This window comes from Toxorhynchites rutilus, chromosome 2 (genome assembly GCF_029784135.1).
Source record: "Toxorhynchites rutilus septentrionalis strain SRP chromosome 2, ASM2978413v1, whole genome shotgun sequence".
NCBI classification, from domain to species: domain Eukaryota; kingdom Metazoa; phylum Arthropoda; class Insecta; order Diptera; family Culicidae; genus Toxorhynchites; species Toxorhynchites rutilus.
This window is the reverse complement of record NC_073745.1, coordinates 279455592-279477972: the sequence shown is the minus strand read 5'-3', so window position 1 is coordinate 279477972 and position 22381 is coordinate 279455592. Positions and strand designations below refer to the sequence as shown.

Below are 22381 nucleotides of genomic sequence, written 5' to 3'. Positions count from 1 at the left end.
TCAAAAGTAACAAGTATAGAACTCGTAGACATTTTATCTTTCGACTGAAGTGTTTATCGTACCATTTCGTTCAGTTGTTTAGGAGCTATTAACGCTCAAAATCTCGGTCTCCGGCGTAACGCTTTCGTTTTCGAAACTTTGATTTTACACCCCGGTATACAAATGAAAGACGTAGTTCTACGTCAAAAATTGATATCAGCTTGAGTGAGCATCCACCGGAGATGTAGCCGATGGGCCTTTTTTGTTGGTTCTGGATGTTTTCAGCTGAACATCAATCCAAATCTGTCGTTTTGTTTTCCAAACATAAACACGAGACATCTACAGAAAAAAAGAACGTATTTTGCCAGGGAAACACAAACCAGGTGTCGGTTTTACCCTGACTGAAAGTGTCGGAATCACCATGAATGGACTAAAAATTTCAAAACCAAGTTCTCGAGCAGTGATAAGCAACAGAACCACCAACCGTTTCACAAAATACACTAAACAATGACCTAAGATGAATTAAGCTCATAAAAGTACTGAATTTTCCAAAATTTTCCGACTAAAACACTCGAATTCCACTAGCGGAATATTACACGGATCGTCTCTTTCTTGCTGACTAGTTTCGATTTGTTCTTTGTTTTGATAGCTAGGAACTTCCGCAGCTGTAGGAGACATCGGAAAATTTGCAAAAAAAATTATTAAATCAGGGGTTCCGGTTTTACCCTGATTTCCTCTACATGGGGATTTGAGTAACGCCCAATGAACGCATAATTACTGCACCCGAGACATGATGTATTGAATATCAAAAAAATATTAAGAATTTATCCTCAGAATTCAGGCAGTGTAGCTTAGCGGTTGCTGTTCTGAATATTGTTTACTTGTTACTCCACAATGTAAAATCTGTTATTACATGCATCCAAAGTGATAATAATAGAACAGTTAATCCTTGACAGTTGCAATTTAATGTCATTTGTTAAATTAAAATAAACAACATGGTTCTTTGGAATTGTGCTATCACTAGCTGGTAACAAATGGCACTTCTGTTCACTTTTGCTACGATGGTCGATCAGTGGTAGCTCCCTCTTCCCTCTCCGCTAAGTCGATTTCCTTTTCCTTTACTTCATCATCGAATATCTTCAAATCCTTCACGTAATACCAGACACCACAATCGAACAGTGTTCCTAACAGCACAAAACCCGCGGCAATGAAGTTCAATAGATACCTACAAAAACGGAAAACGTTCAAGATTTATAATAAAATCTTGTGAGTGTACATACCTAAGCGTTTCCCCATCATACAGCCAACAGTTTCCTTTGCCTGAGCATGTTTTGCCCCACACGAGGCACGTTTTATCCAACACCAGTCCGAAAAATATCGGACTTGGAATGAAGGACATCAAACTGAGCAACATCATCCCGAAACCCATCGAAACGGTTTTGTCCTTCTCGTCGACACAACGTACCGACACCAGGAAATTGCTGGCTCGACCCGTTGCGCCAGAGAATTTGAGGAAGCACATCACCACCAGGAACGTTATGAACTCCCGCTTGCAATCCAACGGACAAGGACCGGCGATCGCTTTGCCACCTCGGAATGTCTAGAATAAAAAATCGAATTAGGCATCAAGCCTCGAATGCACAGGATGATTCGATGCTTACTGATCTATCGTAAGTAAGTGAGTATTTAAAATCAGAGCTATCGTTGAATGAGCGCAGATTCTTGAAAACAGGATTGTCCGATTCGTTTCTTCTCGATATGCATGAACACTCGTCAAATGTCTAAAAAAATAGAGAAAAACAAACATTAGTTTGCACAACATAATTTATGAGAGAAATTAATTACCTTAAGATCAGCAATTTGATACTGCTGTTTGCATCCAGCATGACATGCAGAAATATATGTGTTACCATCTTCACCACAAATCGGCGAATATTTTACATAATCACAGTGACATGCCGAATTACATGTGGGTGTTAGATCAGTGCTATGGAAGTTTTGTGATAAAAAATTTATAAAATGTTCATTTCATGATAATACTCACGGAGACGAATGATTCACAATCACTGAGTTCTCACTGGCTGAACATCCTAGAAAAGCGTACATCACCATACCCATCACCGACAGAGCTCCTACCAGTATATTCCACGCCGCCATATACCGTGCTCGAGGTTTATACTTGGAGATCACAATTCCCGAGAGAAGCACTCCAATGGCAGAGAAGACCAACGCCACGGTTCCGGTCACCAGACTGGACGTTGATGCCGACTGTTTGTACTGCGTCTCGATATATTTTGGTGTGAATATCCAGTAAGGCATATAACCGAAGAAATAAAATACCGACGCGATATTGTTCAGCATTAGAATTTTGTTCTTCAGCAGCCGTTTGAATGTTTTGATCATGTCTTTCAAGGATGCTGGCAGTTCGTCTTCCTTCTTCGCCTCACTTAGCTTCATGCCAAGTTTTTGTTTTTCAGCGGCGATTCGTTTGCGGACGGCAGCTCTCGGCAATTGTTTGGGGAACATTCCCATGAAAAATGCGAAAAACCCTAGAATTCCTCCAAGCACCAACCAGCCAATCCACCAAGCTCCCAACCATCGCGGATCCTTATTGGTTATTGTTGGTGTCATCGTTGGGGAGATGTACAGCTTCAAACAATACGACGCCAAAGTGTATCCGATGGCTGGACCGAGCATTCGGAGGAAATAGGAAACACCTTGCGAAGAAAACAAACATAGTCAGACAAACAGAACCGTGACAACGGTACAGATACTCACTAACCAGGGCTGGAGTTTTAGACTTTTTAATGTTATCATCCATGTAGGATACGCCCAGCGTATAATAGAGTGAACTGCCGATGCCGGAGATAAACTGAGCCAGGAATAGTACCGCTTGGGGTGCGAAGTTTCCCTCTTCGGTTTCACAATCTGCCCCCCGGGTACCATTGCTCCGACAAAGTGTTTTTGCTTTCTGCGCTTCTAAAACCTCTCTGGTTTGATGCTCGTCATACGTCGCTCCGTATTCGGTGGTCAGTGATAGAGCCGCTTCGCCCGGACCGTACAACAAATGTGGCAAAGCAGTTAACCAGCAAAATAGTACTATTGTAAACAATCCGAATGCGATCCACCGGGGGCGGTGACCTTTGCCGGCGTAGTAGCTGAGGATGGCCGATAGAAACAGGGAGCTGATGTCGTTTCCCACCGAAATAATACCGGTGTTTTTACTAGGAATTTTGTATCGTTTCTCCAGCGTTGTGATTGTACCATTGAAGTATGCATAGGTCGCAGAAAATATGCACCCGACTACACCATACATGAAGACGTAGGCTTTTTTATTGGCAAACCTAAATGAACATAAAAAGTGAATAATAACGATGTTAGTCCACATTTTTGAAATAATATATATATAATGAAAAACTAAGCATACGTATTAACCGTGAACCCTGAATGAGTAGGACTGAAATATTGAATATGATAAAGTTTGATAGCTTAGATGATAAAGGTTCTAGTACAAACTATTTTTCTGGGTCGAATTAGCTTCTGTAGTCCACGTCAAATGCATCAATATGTGATTAAATTCTGTTTTCAGGTTCTAATCAATCGTACTGCGGCTGCTAGGGATTGTGAAAATCCAAAACTATCGAATTAATATTCGTTGATGTTTTGGAAGGATCTTGAAATGAAGATTGCAGACTATATGTCTTGAAAAGCACATGCCTGAGATTTTTACTCCCTGATATCATGTCATTATGCTTTCTGTCATAGCCGCAATGTTTGTTTCAAAAACTTTTTAAGCAATTCGTGTCGAGATAAGGACTTCTGAGGGTACATATCCATCTCTCAACTCACGTATGATATTCAGTGCCTTTCTCGAGCTCCAAAGGGAATGAGTTGTCTCGTCAACCCATGTTTTTTGTGATATACTGTGATAGGGCTCAGAAAATCCACACGTGATTGTTGAGAGGCCATTGCATCCGCCAAAAGTCATCGTTTGGTGCGCATTATGGTCTGGTGGAGTCATCGGGCCGTATTTCTTTGAAAATGAGGACGGTGTGACGGTAACTGTGAATGGTGAGCGCTATGGCCGCATGTTAACCGATTTTTTTTTGCCACAAATTGAAGATATGGATACGGATGACATGTGGTTTCAGCGGGACGGCGCCACGTGCCACACAACACGACCGAACATGGCCATATTGCGAACGAAATTTGAGGGATGCATAATTTCGCGTTTTGGTGATGCCAATTGGCCGTCCAGATCATGCGATTTGAACCCGCTAGACTTTTTTTTTTGTGGGATTATGCGAAAGACCGTGTCTATGCCAACTCTCCGCAAACTCTTGAACATTTGAAAGACAACATTCGTGAAGTTATGACCGAGATACCGCCCCATATGTGCCGAAAAGTCATCGAAAATTACCTGTTCCGGATCAAGGTGTGCGAGGAAGCCCTAGGTGGACATTTGAATGATGTTGTATTTCAAATATAATGGCATAAACCAAACTTCAATTTGAAATAAAAGTTTCATCGAAATTCGAATTTCAAGTGTGTTTTATTTCAATTTACTTTCGGAATTTAAAGTTGGAAATACAGGGTTTAATTGTAAGAATAAACGAGAAATAATCTTGTATGATTCCTAGCTAACACGACAATAAAAAATTAAGGTTTTTTTTTATTTAAGATCGGACCGTAGTGTCAACGTAGGACTACGAAAATATTTTATTCAATAAAAGGAAAACGTATATATATAGCTGACGCGGCGAACTACGTCTAGCCCAAAATCGATTTTTTGATATGAATACTTTCAAACATTTACGTTCTCTCACTAAGCGAACGTTCGTAGGTTCTGCTTAGTGCGTTCCAATCGCAGAGCTCTTCATTGATTACCCTTTGACCCTTTGCAATTTTCATTTACTGTGAATTTCCTAGTACATCTATCAAAACTCGTCATTATGATAATTTTTTTTTTCAGTCTCGTTCAGGATTCTTCAATCACTTGCAAATAACATGTTCCCCCGTTACATTGAATACATGTTTGATACAGGAAATATAATACAGGGTCTTTCAGATTAAACGCTCACGCAAAAAATCGAATAGCTCCTTATATTTTTTTTTCGCACCGTCGATGGTAACACTGCATTCCCCACTTCGGGACGATAATATTCGCCTACTCGTTAAGTCTGATCGGATGGTTTTTAGTGTCAAGATGTACAATTTACAAGAACGTGTATTTTTAGTGAAATCGCATTACTCGAGCAGCCGAAGCTTTTTCTCCTATTATGGTAAGCATTTCATTATTTCTCGTCGTCGATTACTCCCTCTGGGGATACGTGAAGGACGGTTGCTACGTTAATAAGCCACAAAATTTGGAGGAACTCAAAGAAGAAATAACTCGGATTTTCAACAGCATCGAAGTCGTAATGTTAGAGTTGTGCATGAAGAATTTGGTTCACCGTTTAAAACGCGTTATCGAAAAAAGGGGTGGTCACATCGGAAATGTCCTAAAATAAGCTTTATTTTCGTTTTTTAAAAATAGACATCGGTTCACTTTTGTAGAAGTTATTAAAATTTGTTGCGTGAGCGTTTAATCTGAAAAACACTGTAAAATAGAGATAGCTAAGATCGGATGATTCTTTTCTCGAGTTTTGCGATTACAAACTCGATCTATTTTTATTTATATAGATAGAAAATCTAGGAGTACATTTTATCACCTGAAAAACCATTCCCACTTTCGAACAAAGCTCAATTTCGTTAGCGTAAACCTCAAATGGACTAATAACGTTTATCACGATGTAATTGTAGGACACATGGGAATTAAATTTTCCGGATTATCCTATTTTCCTTCACAATTTTCCAATTATTTTCAATTGTCATGTTTGGTTGAAATATGTGTTTTATTTGTATGTGACCCCTCCTCTCCAGAGGGAAGCGGGTTCTCTAGCCATGATACAAATCTTCCCCGGCTCCAAAAATCTCGACACACAAATTTTTACACCGATAAATTTAGTAATTTCCAAGTATGGCAGCATCCTCCTCTCTTACAGGAGTGTCAAACCACCATAGAAACATACATTGTCCCCTGAACCTTCCACTTACCAAATTTGACTCAATTTGTTTGATTAGTTCTCGAGTTATGCAGAAATTTGTGTTTCATTCGTATGGCAGCTCCCCTTCAGAGAGGAGGGAGGAGTGTCGAGTCACCATAGAAACATTTCTTGTTCCCTAAAACTTCCACTTGCTAAACTTGGCTCCATTTGCTTGATTAGTTCTCGAGGGGTCTCGAACCACCATAAAAACATTCCTCGGCCCCAAAAACACCTACATACAATTTTCCTCGCTGATCGGTTCAGTAATTTCCAATTTCAAAAGAAACAGACAGAAACACCGAAAGACAAACAGAAATCCATTTTGATGTATTAGAGTGCCAATGTCGACCTTAGAATTTCAAAAAAGATACCCGGTAAAATTGCATGGAACGTCGAAATACTGTTATATCAAAAACTCTTTATCTTCCAGACGGCTCTTTTTCCGAAGGAGATGTGTCTGATGCCTTCGCTTTAGTCAGTATCGTTCTAAGTTTTGTCGAATCGCTTGTTGCAGCGTGACTACGCATCCTTCACGCTCAGAAGCATCCAGCATTCGTCGTCCAACTGATGTTGAAGAAGTGGTCTCGCATCCTCAATCTGCACATTCATTCGTTGATTAGCCATCTACCAATCACCCTCTTTTTGCATCTCCCCCATCACGATGAAAGCTGTTCCAGCAAAGGTAGATGATATAACCAACTTGAAACCATCGAACTTCTCCAACACACTCCCTATTTTCAATCTCTAGTGCGGGTTCTTTGTTTGGGTCTCATGCCATTGTCCTGTCTCGAATTTCTTTGGAAACACAAAAAGGCTCCCCCTTTCCTGTCCGCATACGACCAGGACCCCACCGGGGTTGATTACCCGATCTTTACTATAGTTACTCGTACCCCAGTCGGTACCACGGGGTGGTAAGGATAGGAGTTACTGGAAGAGAAGCTAATGACCTATTCCTTTAGGTTATGCACGAGAGAACCAAATTTTACATCAAGTTTGGGATAAAACGTTATCAGAATAAACACTTGTTATAATATGAATTTGTGAACCGAATTTAAGTTTTATGCACCAACTTTTGAGAAGGTTGTGTTTAAGAAACTTCATAATTTTATTTAAAACATTTTAAGGTTTAGCTATTTATATGCTTCTTGAGATATCTATGCACTTACTCAACCAAACTTCAATGTATATATAAACCATTGAATGAATAATTAAATACTTCTTTGAAGAGCAGTTGGTAGACCTAGGTTTCATTTTGTAATTTATGAGAAACATACAAATGAACTTTCTCCTGTGATTTGTCAACAATAGATGAATTTAGATTCCAGAATATAGAATAAAACCTTGTTTTGACTTCCTGTTTGCCGATGATAGTTTTAAGTACCAAAAAGTATGGGAAACCCTCACGATATGGGTCATACCAGCGGAAGTCGAATATCGTATTCCGATGACATTTTGGTATAGAAGATGGTGATTCCGGTTCGTTAAAAACGACTCTAAGAACCTTAAATGGCTTGAATCCAACATTTTCTCATCGTAATTTTTTTTTCTCATCGAGAGAATTGCGCTCTGGAAAGAAACGGGTTACTCGTTACGTAACGTTACGGGTTACTCACCATATCACTGAAAAAAATTTCATTTTTTGTTGAACACCCGTGACACATGTGCGCTGACGAATGAGCACGCTCCGAAACACAGATGCGCCATGATTTGCGCCGTAATGCTATATCTGTTTTACACCGCGCTTGAATCCGGTTTGCTTTATCTATTCAGAGATTTTTCTTCACACAAGCACATACGGTTGGTATGGAGGCGCGCTGTTTTTTTAATGCTTTGCTTAGAACGAGCGAAGACAAAGCGGGCGATAGAATTTGATGTGTGTATGTAAAATGAGTCGCGCTTCACACACACGAGAGAAACGACGAGTATCTGAATTCTGCGCTGTCTTCTTCTTCTTTCTTTGTTTTTAAGAGGCTTTAAACTTTGAAATTCATTCGCCTCTAACTGCGCTGTGGATTTCATTTTTGTTATTATTGATTGTAAAGGTTTTTCATTGTTTTCATGGCTTTGGACTAGAGGGCGCTATAATTTTTTATATTTTTTCTTGTAAGCTGAAGATTTTTTACACAACGTATCTCGATATCAGAGATGCAATTGTTTTCGTTTTTGAGATATTGATTGTTCGGACCACCCTAAAATGGAAATGGTCACCCAAATGAAAAAATAAAAAAATGGGTCTAATATTTTGAAATAAAGGACAAAACTACCACTTTTCATAGAAATTTGAGAACCACTATATCGGTTTGGCATGGAATGGCTATATATAAACAAAATGAATCGCCAAATGTGTTGGCGCAAAATTCGAGAAAGGAATAGTCCGATTTGAGCTTTCTTCATTTTATTATATTTCCTGTATCAAACATGTATTCTATGTCACGGAGAAACGTGTTATTTTCAAGTAATTGAAGAATCTTGAGTTTTGGTAGAAGTACTAGGAAATTTATAGTAAAGGAGAATTGTAAAGGGTTTACCAGAAGATCAATTCATGAATACTTCTGCAATTGAATCCACGAGCGTTCATTTGGTAAGGAAGCGTGAATGTTTGAAAGCATTCATATCCATTTCGCGCAGTTGCAGTTTGCCAGGTCATCATCAACATTGGTTGAAGTATGAAGTAATGAGGTTCAAATATAAAGTAAATAGTGCTGTAAAAATTGGCATAAAAAGTGATGTCCCCGAAAAGTCCCGAATTTGAAAAGTAGTTTGGTATATTTTCCGAACTCTGACAAAAAAATAACGTTGAGGATTGATGTACAGACGTGTACATTTTTGAATTATATAGTAAGTAAAAGTGACATATTTTTGCTTTGTAACCTTTGTACATCGCAATGGTGTCATTAAAAATTAATAGTGTCTTCAGCAAAGTTATGTATTTTAATACCATCTAAAACTTTATGTATTATGTTGAGTTTATATAATGTAATTAAGATCGAATTTAAGTTAAAAAACTAGTTTTAAGATACTTTTCTTAGAAAAATTTATATCGGAAGGACTTATAGATAGATATTATGTATGTTCAGCAAAGTTTCATGAAATTGATAGTTCTACAGTTTGCTGAAGATATAACTCAACTATCTCGTAAGTATAGACAGTTAGTTCTTGTTTTTATTGTTATTGTAACCTAGTAAGATCTGAATAAATATGTCAAATTACCCAAATCAATATTATGAACTATATTTTTCAAGACACCCAATCTCTAAAATGTAAGGTAAGACGAGAAGAGACCGCCTTGAACGCTTTTTTTTAGAACAGCCCCACAGTGCTCAAACCGTCAAACATTCTGAATGGTGTGAAGCGAGAGAGCTGCCTCTAATAATTGATTCGATACATGTAACTCAATACATGTATAAAATTGCCCTATGAATTTGGTTTTATCCGATAAATATAAGAGAATTGAGAGTAAATTTATTGTTTTGCATTTATTTCATGTTTGCCTCTGAACGTCTGAAATAAGTAAATTTTGAGAAAGCTCCAAATAAATTTACAGGTAGATACGACTCATAAAAATTTAAGCTAGCAAAGAGTGTTTCTCAAACTACCCGCACGAAGTTCTCGTAAAGGGTTTTGTTGGATAACAGCGAAAATTCTTCCGATTCTCAATATTTCACTTTTTGTTGAAAGAAAATCCACAAACCCATCAAATTTTAAAAATTTAAATAAATAAATCGTTAATTTTGAGCCCCATATCCTATTTAAGTTTCAATGATTTCTAACAGAAATAAATCGGAATGACACTTACTTTTGTAAAAAGTCTCCCTTGAATATCCAATATCCACAGGTCGTATCTTCCGTCTGTGGCATGTCCTTGAACATCTCATCCAAATCATCGGGCAGCATCCTTTGAAACTCGGGTCCATTGTTTGTTTTCTCACTGTTCTTCGAATCTTCATATTGTTTCGTGCAATCATCCTCCGGATCTAGTCGCTGTTCTAAATCACTAGCGACATGGTTTGTACTGTTCTTTCGCTCCTCCAATTCGTGGCATTTTTCTTCCGTGCCCATTTTGTCCCCCTTTTTCCAGCAATTATCTTCTCACCAGGCAAGCACACGAATCGTGAATACGACAACACTTAGGATAATACAGCCAGGCAGCAAGTCAACCGCTTCGTCAAATCTCTCACACATCACGGTGTCATCATTAGCAACCGCATTACAGTGTTCTGCTCTGAGCACAGTTGAAAAATAATCCCTCACACGGACTCGGCTAGCAGGAAAAGTTGCTCGCGAGAAGCAAGCACTTCACTTGGCGCCCTCCGCAGCATATGTGGCAGTGATTTTCACGCCTTTATCTCTTTTATAATTAAATTACAGATCCAGGTTACACCCTAGAGCTTTAGAGTGTTGTTTTTCGGTGGGAAACGTATCATAGGGTGGCTTTGTGTGGGGGTGTTAATACGGAAAGTTTTCTTTGTTGACAGACCGATGCACATCATCACTGAGCAGCAGACGTTCGGGTATCAGGAGTTTGTTTTGTTGACACTGATAACGATACTACTCCCGTGTAACAAGTGTCTGCGGATGTGAGAAGTATAAAGACCACGGGAACACAGTTTGGTTGATATATGATGAGGATTGATCCTGTCTGAGATTTTTGCTCGGCGCCTCTTTTGGTAAACTTCAATGGTGTAAATCTTTGTAGAATTGCGTTGAATTATGGACAACGTTAAAAATTTATACGAGTTCTACGAGAATCTTCGTATTTTTGACTGTCATCTGTATAAATGAGAATCACTTTAACTTGACTACTAAAAATGCACTGGTGGCAAAAAAGTCTTCTTTAAAGTTATCATTAAATCAACGTTGATTACGATTCATTAGTTGATGCAAAAAGTAATAACAATAAATTTAGTTGATATTCAAAAGGTTGTTGAGCTATTTCTATGTTACTACACGCAAACGACAAACTTTAGATATTCAAAGGAACTTCAATTTTTCTTTCAATTGGAATCACGACAATGTCTAAGAGTTACTTCCGTCCATTCACGGGAATTTCGAGATCTTTGCGAATTCGCGTACACATTTTTTGCGTTGCAGGATATTGCTCCCCCTGAATACTAGGTTTCGCCTACAATGGGTGATTGTCATTCCGTGAAAATTAGCATAAATCATAACGACAATCGCCTGACATATCTGCTAGAAATAAAGCCACATTCGTTGTTTGCTTTCGTCGCGGTTTGCCGAGACGTTATCTTACAAAACCATAAATTCGCTGATGGTGCCGAGCCCAAACATACATTTGTCACATTTAATTCACAAGTGTGCTTACGGTACCTTTCTCACTACAAATTTGTGCGCCAACTCAACTCATTAGTTCAACGCTGATTTCAATTTAAAAGGAACACCAATAAAAATTAGTTTATACTCGGAATCTATGACCCTCTTCGATAGTCTTTTCCCAAAACAAAGTAACATTCACGAAACGCACATGCACCGGACGCGATCTGGGGATAAACTGGAGATAATCCGCGATGAGCTGATAGACGAGAGACGATGCTGAACGGAAAAAGTACCTTCTAATTCAATCAGCCACAATTGGGACGATGATATGCCACTAGGAACGAAAGTTAAAGTTGTTGGAGTCTTACGGCCAGTGTCTGATGCGTACTTATATGGAACGATGATGTTCACGGCGATAGGATGAGATGAGAGCACGCAATCTTTCACGGTTATCGTGGTGTTTGCTCGTAGTAAACACTGCCACACAAAAATTGTGATGTGTATTGTTCAGCGATATACTTGGTCTTAATTTATATTCCACAGATTCACAATGAGAGTCAGTAACCAGCTGGCACATTTCACGGTCATGTAGGAAGAGAAATGGTTCGTATTGTATGTGTAATATTATCGGAAAATTTGATAGTGAGATATTTTCCTATTGTTCGACCGAAAAAAGGACGAGAAAAGTATTTGCTGAGCCCGTCGAATTGCAACATTGCAAATTTACATATCCGTTCTGTCAACAACGAGTAACCAATGCACAATGCACAATGGTCCAAGAGATACATTTAAGTGGGAATTAGCATTTAGGGCTTGACAGTCTTAGACAAAGTTGTTACTCATGATAGAGCGCTCGTTTTTATGTTGTCAAAAATTAGGTGACCAAAATTGTCGATGAAATGAAAAATCTAACTTTCTTATCTTTATAGATAGAGGTAAACATAGTTCGACAATGTTGTGGCTCTAATTATTTGTGACATCTTTGTAGAACAAAGTTTATCTCTATCTCTTGAAATAACATATTATTAACATATATATTATAACACGTGTATTTTCTGCTTTAACTTATATATTTGGAATTTTACATCAAAACTGTCTTCGTACGACTTTTAGAGCTTATCGATACCAACATTTTGCGATGCAAAACTTGTCTATATCTTAATCCTACTCAAAATTATTGATGGGTTTTTACCCCAAAACTCACAATTTCAATTTTAATTTACTCAAACACGAAAAATAACAAAGTTTTGAAAATCACACATCATGTAGAGTGAAATATGCTCCAGAAAGAATGAGAAACAATTGAAGAGAGTGTATTTTTTTGGGAAGAAATATCAATAACTTTGAGTGAAATTGAGATATCGACAAGTTCTGCATCGAAAAATGTTTGTATTAGTGAGCTCTAAAAGCCTTTCGAAGACAGTTTGCATGTAGAATTTGAAATATAAATGTTGAAATAAAAAATCTAACTTTTTTATCTCTATGGATAGAGGTAAACATAGTTCGACAATGTTGTAGTCCCAGTTATTTGAGACATCTTTGTAGAACAAAGCTTTTTTCTATCTCTTGATATAACCGATATAGCGCCGTTTTTCTAAATTGCGTTAGGGTCACCATTAAAAAAAACTGTTTTCTTGCTCTAACTTTTATATTTCAAATTCTACAGGGTTTTCCATTTCGGGCTTCCGAAAGTATACAGCCCTGCGCTGACAACCGTTTGACATAGCTGTCAACCAATGCGTCATATCGTTAGTTGAATGTCTGCCATTTTACAATATGGATCGTTTTAGCATCGCACAACGTGTTAATTTTGTTAAATTATACTATAAAAATGATGAAAAACCGGCAAATGTTTTTCGAGCATTCCGGACGGATTTTGGTCGTCATGGACGGCCTACAGAGCACACAATCGCTAACGTAGTGCATAAATTCGAACACACTGAATCCGTAGCGGATATTGTGAGACCTGTGCATCATCATAATGTGCGTTCGGCCGAAAATATTGCTGCTGTTGCTGCCAGTGTGGAGGATGACCCGAATGTTTCGATTTCACGGCGTGCTCAGCAATGGGGCTTGTCAAACACATCATTGTGGCGAATTTTGCATTTGGACTTGCACCTACATCCATATAAAGTCCAACTGGTACAAAAATTAGAGCGTGGTGACCATGGAATGCGTCGGGCATACGTCGATTGGGTGAACGAACAACAGCAGCAAAATGCTGAATTTTCGCATCAAATTTTCTTCAGCGATGAGGAATATTTCGAGCTCGGTGGCTATGTGAACACCCAAAATTTCCTTATATGGGGCTCAGAAAATCCACACGTGATTGTTGAGAGGCCATTGCATCCGCCAAAAGTCACTGTTTGGTGCGCATTATGGTCTGGTGGAGTCATCGGGCCGTATTTCTTTGAAAATGAGGATGGCGAGACGGTAACTGTGGTTGGTGAGCACTATGGCCGCATGTTAACCGATTTTTTTTTGCCACAAATTGAAGATATGGATACGGATGACATGTGGTTTCAGCAGGACGGCGCCACGTGCCACACAACACGACCGAACATGGCCATATTGCGAACGAAATTTGAGGGACGCATAATTTCGCGTTTTGGTGATGCCAATTGACCGTCCAGATCATGCGATTTGAACCCGCTAGACTTTTTTTTGTGGGGTTATGTGAAAGACCGTGTCTATGCCAACTCTCCGCAAACTCTTGAATATTTGAAAGACAACATTCGTGAAGTTATGACCGAGATACCGCACCATATGTGCCGAAAAGTCATCGAAAATTACCTGTTCCGGATCAAGGTGTGCGAGGAAGCACTAGGTGGACATTTGAATGATGTTGTATTTCACACATAATGGCATAAACCAAACCATAATTTGAAATAAAAGTTTCATCGAAATTCGAATTCTAAGTGTGTTTTATTTCAATTTACTTTCGGAATTTAAAGTTGGAAAACCCTGTACATGCAAACTGTCTTCGGAAGACCTTTAGATCATACTGATACAAACATTTTTCGACGCAAAACTTGTCAATATCCCAACTTCACTCGAAGTTGTTGATATTTCTTCCCAAAAAATACACTCTCTTCAATCGCCTGCCACTCTTTCTGGGGCCAACATAAACAAAGTTTATTGGCGGCATTTGAAAGAGCAGAGTTCACTCTACATAATGGGAGATTTAAAATAATTTGTTATTTTTCGTGTTTAAGTAAATAAAAATTGAAATCATGAGTTTTCGGGCGAAAAACCATCAATAGCTTTGAGTAGGGTTAGGATATTGACAAGTTCTGCATCGCAGAATGTTGGTCTTGATATACTCTAAAAGTCGTACCAAGACAGCTTTGATGGAGAATTCGAAATATGAAAGTTAGAGCAAAAAAAAACTGTTTTTTCATGGTCACCCTAATGCAACTTAGGAAAAAAGGGCTAAATCGATTATATTAAAAGATAGAAAAAATCTTTGCTCTAAAAAGTTGTTTAAAATAACTAGGGCTACAACATTGTCGAACTATAAAGATAAGAAAGTTAGATTTTTTTTATTTCATCGACAATTTTGATCACCCCACATGAAAATGAGCGCTCTATCATATGTAACAACTTTGTCGAAGACAGTCTTTGTCTAAAGAATAAATATCTCCCACAAAGTTGTATTTTAACTAAGTTACATTAGGGTAACCATGAAAAAACCGGCCATTTCACTCTAACTTTTATATTTAAAATTCTGCATCAAAATTGTCTTCGTACGACTTTTAGAGCTTATCAATACCAACATTTTGCGATGCAGAATTCGTCAATATCTTAATCCTTCTTAAAGTTATTACAACGAAAAACTCATGATTTCAATTTTAATTTACTCATATACAAGAAATAACACCCTCATTGACCATCTTTGTGTTGTTACAGAATAGCTACGTCCACGCAACAATCGAAATCACGGTCGAAATTAGATCGATTCATCCATACAACTGCTCTGCAAGACACATCGGGCTGCTGTTCTATAAATAACTCAACAATGATCAATCAACTGTCTCTGCTGTTCGGTAGTCCAACTGGATAATGGAAGAACAGAAAGAATAACTCTTACGCCTAAATGGCTACTGTGTGAATGTACCATATGTAATGGTATAGAAGAAATACTGGCGAATGGCAACTGTGTAATGTGCTAATTATAGATATGATAACCATGTGACATGTACACGATTAAAAATTCGGCTCTGTTACAGCTAAAATGCTAATGAGCCTTAAATAAATAAATGGGATAAAAATAAAGAAATAACATATCTTTGAAAATCACATATTATATATAGGGAAATTTTTTCTTTCAAATTCCGTCAACAAGCATTTTTTGCAATGTATCAGCGAGGTACATTTATATACATCTACTAGCTGACCCGGCAAACGTTGTTCTGCCATATAAAATTATTTCTTGTGAATATTTTGGCTGTTCAATAAAAAATAAATGATGTATTGTAAGTGTGTTTAAATGATTTAACGATCTACAAAATCATTCGATTGTGATCGATGAAGGATAGATTCCAAGTGGACATCGAGTAGATATGTGAAGTTTTGACCGGGTATTGCTATGGACCGCGGGAAAATGGACTCCCCGAGCCGGAGTGTTATGTGGAGATGGAGATGAGATCTATGACATACAGAGAAATGGAGCGCTTTAGACGATAATCGGTGATAAAAAATTAAAAAACACACAAAAAATCGTGTCGTTGATAAACTCTTTTTGGAAAACGCTTTGTACATTGTCCATATGCTATCCAAGTTGTTAAAAGATTTAGATAAACATGGGGCAATGAACAATAACAATATCGAACAGGCACTCATATTCCGGAATCCGATTGCTTTAAACCTCGATCGGATCTCACGATTCGTCTTTTGCATTCTGAAATCCGATTGACCTCAATTCATTCGTGCTATGAAATGTGGTAATCTTGGCTTGGCGCAAACATCGAACTAATTAATCCGTTTTCGTGGAGCAATTTACTCTCTATCAGATTGGCAAACACGAATGCAATTTTAAAATGTCAAAATTTGAATGAAAATCAGTACTCAATGTTGTTTAAATACTTAGAAGACAGCTCTAACATAACGTTTTTTCTATGTATCTCTTTGCATTTCCGTCAAAACTTTATCCATAAACTAAAATCATTTTCAGAGACAATTTCCGTTCAGTATTTTCCCCACTTGCAGAGAATGAGTTATCCTGTTACACAGAACACATATTAAAGACTGTTTTTTCCGTGTTCATTTCATCAGAAATGAACATTGCCATTTTCGTTTCACAGAAATAACTCAATGTCGAATTGAATGGTAAGGCTGCCACATTTGCACAACTCGATTGAACTTAAGTTACGATTCATTCGGGTAATTCTGATTCGATCGGGTTTCAGAATACGGGAGAAAAGTTGATCGGGAAATTACTCTATTTTTTTGCTAAAAGCGTATTTCGTTGGCTAACCAAACTAAAAATGTACGTATAAGGTAATCCTCGCTTTTGTCATTCAACCGATTACATCCAGCAAAATGTTGGACGGAATACGTGTAATTTTGTAATGGAGCTCTTTCAAGGCTTCATTTTTTATTCGTATACACGGGCTGTAGTTTGAACGAAGGCTGTGTCGGTGTTGCTCATGATAGCGTCTCGCAAGGGAATGTATTCTTCCTCAAACCGCTTCTGTTGATTGTATCATAGAAATCACAGTCGGTCGCTCTCTACCTTTGCGTTTGTATTGACCATGGATTATTGGCACAGCTCAAGATATCGTAGAATAACGTTGTCCTGACTGCGTCAATTAATAAAACGACACACATAAGTATCCATCGAGCGCATGTTTGTTTCGTCTCCTCCAACAACGTGTCAAAAATCATTATTTCAAAATGAGTAATGATGCTCTCAATGATTGAAATAACTGTAGCGCATTGGATCTACGCACAATTTCTCCAGCCTGTTTTTTTATCAGGATTGACGACAATAGCGTGATTGTTATTTTGCATTTCGAGCATGTGTGTGATTAAAATAATTTCAATAAATCATTGTGCTCATCCAAAAAGGCTTCCAGCTCGCCGGCCAGGCGCCTAGCTTTAGTCGGACTGAGGTTGCTTGCGTATGTGTGGGGTGAGGGTTCGATAAAGAGGACAAAGTGCCCTCCGGCATTTCACCAACGTAAATAATTTCGACATGTTTGAAAAACGAACGACGGATCAATTATTTGGTATTGTTTATATAAAAAAACAAATATCGCGATTCAAAATAGGACATAGGGGTGAAAATTGGTTATATATTTTGGGTATGTAGTTTTTCAAAGCAAATTTATGTGCTACTGAGCCTAAATAAACAAATGGAATGAAAAATTCGGGGGGTTGTATCCGAGACACGACCGCTTAGAACGTAGGACTATGCAATCTATTTTTTGAAAATTGTTGGTTTATTTTTTTTTATTTTTTTATCCCATTTATTTATTTAAGGCTCATTAGCATTTCAGCTGTAACAGAGCCGAATTTTAATCGTGTACATGTCACATGGTTATCATATCTATAATTAGCACATTACACAGTTGCCGTTCGCCAGTATCCCTTCTTTACCAGTACATATGGTACATTCACACAGTAGCCATTTAGGCGTAAGAGTATTCTTTCTGTTCTTCCATTATCCAGTTGGACACCACCGGACAGCGGAGACAGTTGATTGATCATTGTTGAGTTATTTATAGAACAGCAGCCCGATGTGTCTTGCAGAGCAGAGCAGTTGTATGGATGAATCAATCTTATTTCGACCGTGGATCGATCTCCATCGCTGATGATTGTTGCGTGGACGTAGCTATTCTGTAACAACACAAAGATGGTCAATGAGGGTCCTGAGTTTTGAACTCACGATCGATCACTTACTAAGCGAACGCGCAACTAATGTGGCTACGGAGACCCCCCATTGTTGGTTTATCATTTCGGATATTTTTTGCGAGTATGTCGAAATTTCATAAATAACTCTTCAGTAAAAAGTTCCAGGGACCTTGAAAAGAATTAATTGCCTGCGTGGTTGTGTAGAATCATTTCGAGAAGCAACGATTCTTTCTTGCATTTTCGAGAACAATAGAATAATTGGTCATATGTCGCAATTTGTTTCTTTATATCAATGCACGCATTGCACTGAGTATTTAACGAGAGGCATCTTCCGTGCATCACCATTCAACAAGCATCAAACACGCGTCTAACAGATGCACACAGTTGCAGCGATAGAAAAAAAAAATCGCGAGAATGACCGTTTATGAAAAATCGTGTCTCGACTCTCGGTCAAAACCGTCAACAAAGCTAGGAGTTTGTTCCGAACAGAGCCGATGCATTCGAGAGCAGATGCGAATAGCAACTAAAAGTATTGAATTCACATGTACAGGAAATGAACAAGTCCTGAGTTACGCGCAACGAAAATAAGCAACACACGCAAAGCCAAACACTGATGGCTAGAAGCGACCTATAATTATTTGCACTCTTCTCTTTTTTCGCCTGCCTGCCTGCTCGGATGGTTGTTTTAAATGCAGTGCCAGATGTACTTCAAGTGAAATATTCGCTAGCGTTCACAGCTCGAGAGGAAACATAAAACACAAAACGAGCAGAATAAGCGACCTTCTTGTTTCGGGCACAGAAAGATTCTGGGAATTTTCCTCAGAGAAGATACAATACTCATACGCTAGCGACAGCTTGCTTACTATGCAAGAGTGGAGTTTACTTCGCAAATATTCTCTTTTCGCTATCCCCCTTCGTTGTTTCTATTCTAGTGGCTGCATAAGTTACCCGTTATTGACAGCTCTGTTCGGGAAAGCACACAAATGTACAGAACAAATATATGGGGAAATGAGAATGCTTCCAATTTTGATAAATTTTTAACCTTATAAAGACTATGGGACTGTAATGTATAGCATATTAAACAAATCTTAGGAAATTTCCGATTCGATTGGCATGCAAATCGTTAAAATCGATTCGCAGCAAAAATAGTTATTAATGTTAACTTTATTTCGTAAAAACGTGACCTGTTTTCTGATTTGGCACCCTTAATGTAAGACGTAGTCCTACGTCAAAAATATTTCTAATTTATTGTCAACCCTTTTGAAATGTTTGCCGTGTTATACCGTCATGTTCATGAAATTTAATGAATTTGCTTATAATTTTCAACAACTTTTCCAAATACATCATAATGGTAAAAATACATGCTTAGGAGTTACGTTCGAAAACATTTGAAGACATTAATACAAAACGTAGCGATATTAAAAAATCTTTTTTTTCATCTTAATACAAACTGTTAAACTATCATTCGTGCTACACAATCAGAATGTGAACAGTTTTCAAAGTAGAATTGAAATCCCAACAACACAAATACACCTCGTTGATTCAGCCAATTATCATGTCGTTTATTTCTGTATCATGTAATTCGAAGTTCCACAAAGTTCGTCAAAATTAGTTTTAGCATCTTGGACTAATTTTTTAAATTTTCTACATGACTTCTATTTTATTTGAAAAATAAAAAACAAAACAAAAAATACATATTCTAGATATTTCAAGTTTTTTTTTTGTAAATCATAAATAGGGGACTAACTTTTGTAGGTTCAAGGGGGCAAAGTTCAAAATTTTCAGGTTTTATCGTGTTTAGTATCAAAATGTATGTTTTCGAATACGCAGAGTTCATTTTTCAACTCGGTTTAATCAAAAAACTAAAATAAAAGGGGATGCGAAGGGGAAAAGTGCAATATTTTCGATTTAATAATGTGTGGTTTTTAAATGAACGATCGAAAATCAATACTAGAGATCAAAATATTATTTAAAATAGCGTAGTTATAGCAAAAATTTGGCAACATAATTTGTGATTCTTATTGAAAAAAGCATCACGAGTTTTGCAAAATAAAATTCAAAAAATGCCTTCTTATGTACTGCTAAATATCGACTTCGCCTCCTTCCATGTTTTCATCTCCTTCCTCGTCTTCATCGGCTTCTTCTTCATATTTTTCTTCTTCATCTTCGTCCTCAATCTGTATTTCTTCATCTTCCGTCTGATCTTGGGCTTCAATATGAACATCCTCTTTACCGGCATTAGAGAAGCTTGAATCTCTTCCTCAATGTTCAGTAAGTTCTGAACTTCTCCGCTCACAGCTGGTTCTCTCTTCGTTTGTTTCTTCCTCAATGTCGATATGTATGGATCAGAGTTGATCAATAATCGATACATTAGATCGGTATTGGTCCTCAATCGGGATGTCTTTAACGTAAAGCTTTCCCGATACCTTCTATAACATTTATTTGAAGCTTCGGCTGCTTCCTCGGATGGTTGCCCTCAATTCAATTAATTGGCAAATGTGTCAAAGGCTGGCTTTAATTCGATATATCGATCATCTGAATCGGTCCAGTAGTTCAAAAGTAATAAATTTTTGAAAAAAGTCATTTTTGGAAAGAAAGTGAAAAATGATTTTTTGGTCCATCGGTTAACTTTGAAAAATCATAACTCAAAAACGAAAAAATGCCTCTTTGGTTTCGACATGTTATGTGAAAAATCCTCAGCTTTTCAGAAAAAATATGAAAAAATATAGCGCCCTTGGTCCCGAGACTATGAAAACAATAAAAAACGAATACAATCAATAATAACGAGAACAGATTGGTGATTGGCTTTAATTTTATATGTCGATCATCTGAATCGATTTAGTAGTTCAAAAGTTATGAATTTTTGAAAAAGGTAATTTTTGGAAAAAAGAGGAAAAAAGTTGATTTTTCGGACAACCCTAAAAATAAGGGTCTGATGTTTTGCGATAAAGAAAGAAACTACCAATTTTCACGAAATTCTGAGAACAATTATATCGGGTTGACATTGAGAAAAAAATCCAAAGGGGGGATTTCGGGTGAAAAACTCGAATGGTGAGTGATAGAAGACACTTTGAGGAACACTTTCATTGAAAAAGTTTTGCGGGGAAATGGGGGGAAGTTTTATAAGTCCACTCGAAGTAAAATTAAATTTCCAACATAGTGCTTACTTTATTGTTAACACGTACTACAACCAACCGAATTTTGAAACAGACAACAAATTCAAATTCTCCGTTAAAAATGCTTCAAGAAACATAATGAGCCAAAAAATTCGTTCAAAAACTTCACCAAAACACGTGTTAGAAAAACACACGCGAAACAGTGGCACCGGCGAGCATGCGAAACTGGTATCTTATCGCGTTGCCAGAGCAATGATGCGCGCGCGGAATGTGGTGAAACACGTGATCCTAGATGCCTTGCACATCCTAGAATAAGGGACTGTACGATTTTCTTGTCTTTATGCAACGTAATTTTTTGGGTTTTGGGCGCCTAAATTTTTTCAGGGACCACTGTGCGCCCTTTTCAAAAGTTACACTTGAGTCAAAAAATTCCCAATTGCTGTGGAAAACTCATATACGGAATACAAACTTTCAATCGAATCAAAAATACATGTTTTCAAAATCTGCGTTTTTAGGCCGATTTCATTTGGAATTACTTATGTGTAAAGAGACTAATTTTTTAATAATAGTCTACTAATATAACACAGAATCACAGAAAAATGTTATTTGTTCTTCATCTATCCGTCAAAAAAGATCATGAATTTGTTCATAGTATAAACAATACATGAATGATTTTCCGCTTCTTTTATTCGAAGCCCAGAAATCTTAATGTCACTGAATTCCCCATCCCACGAAACGGAACTGCAGAAGCAGCTAAAACATTTCAAAGGCTGTCGTATTTTGTTTGTTTCCGTCCTTATCTAAATATTTCCGCGGTTTCCTCTTGCCAAATCTCCCAATTATCTCGCTTTCAAAAAGAGCACTGTCGTGACAGACAGTTGGAAACGTGAACGCTAGAATCGAACCAAAGGAAAAAAGGTAAATCACTTCCAATAGTGAGCACATCATCCGTCGTTGCATAGAAGAGAAGGGAATTATTTTGTTTACGCTCGATCAGTTTTTTTTAATTCAATATTTGCTGTCATCGTGAAAGAAAAAAAAACACAAAGAAGGTAGAAGAAAATTTTTAAT

General features: G+C 37.6%; 1 protein-coding gene across 1 annotated transcript; it reads right to left on the bottom strand.

The window, feature by feature from the left end:
* Positions 1-921: 921 nt before the first annotated feature.
* Positions 922-11569, bottom strand: LOC129767291 (solute carrier organic anion transporter family member 74D-like). Its single transcript, XM_055768004.1, has 8 exons — positions 11394-11569; positions 9862-10835; positions 2758-3323; positions 2024-2696; positions 1825-1966; positions 1641-1760; positions 1260-1579; positions 922-1204 (listed from the first exon to the last, which is right to left on the bottom strand). The coding sequence occupies exons 2-8, from the start codon at positions 10122-10124 to the stop codon at positions 1036-1038; spliced, it is 2253 nt and encodes a 750-aa protein (XP_055623979.1). The 5' UTR covers positions 10125-10835; positions 11394-11569; the 3' UTR covers positions 922-1035.
* Between the last annotated feature and the right edge of the window lie 10812 nt (positions 11570-22381).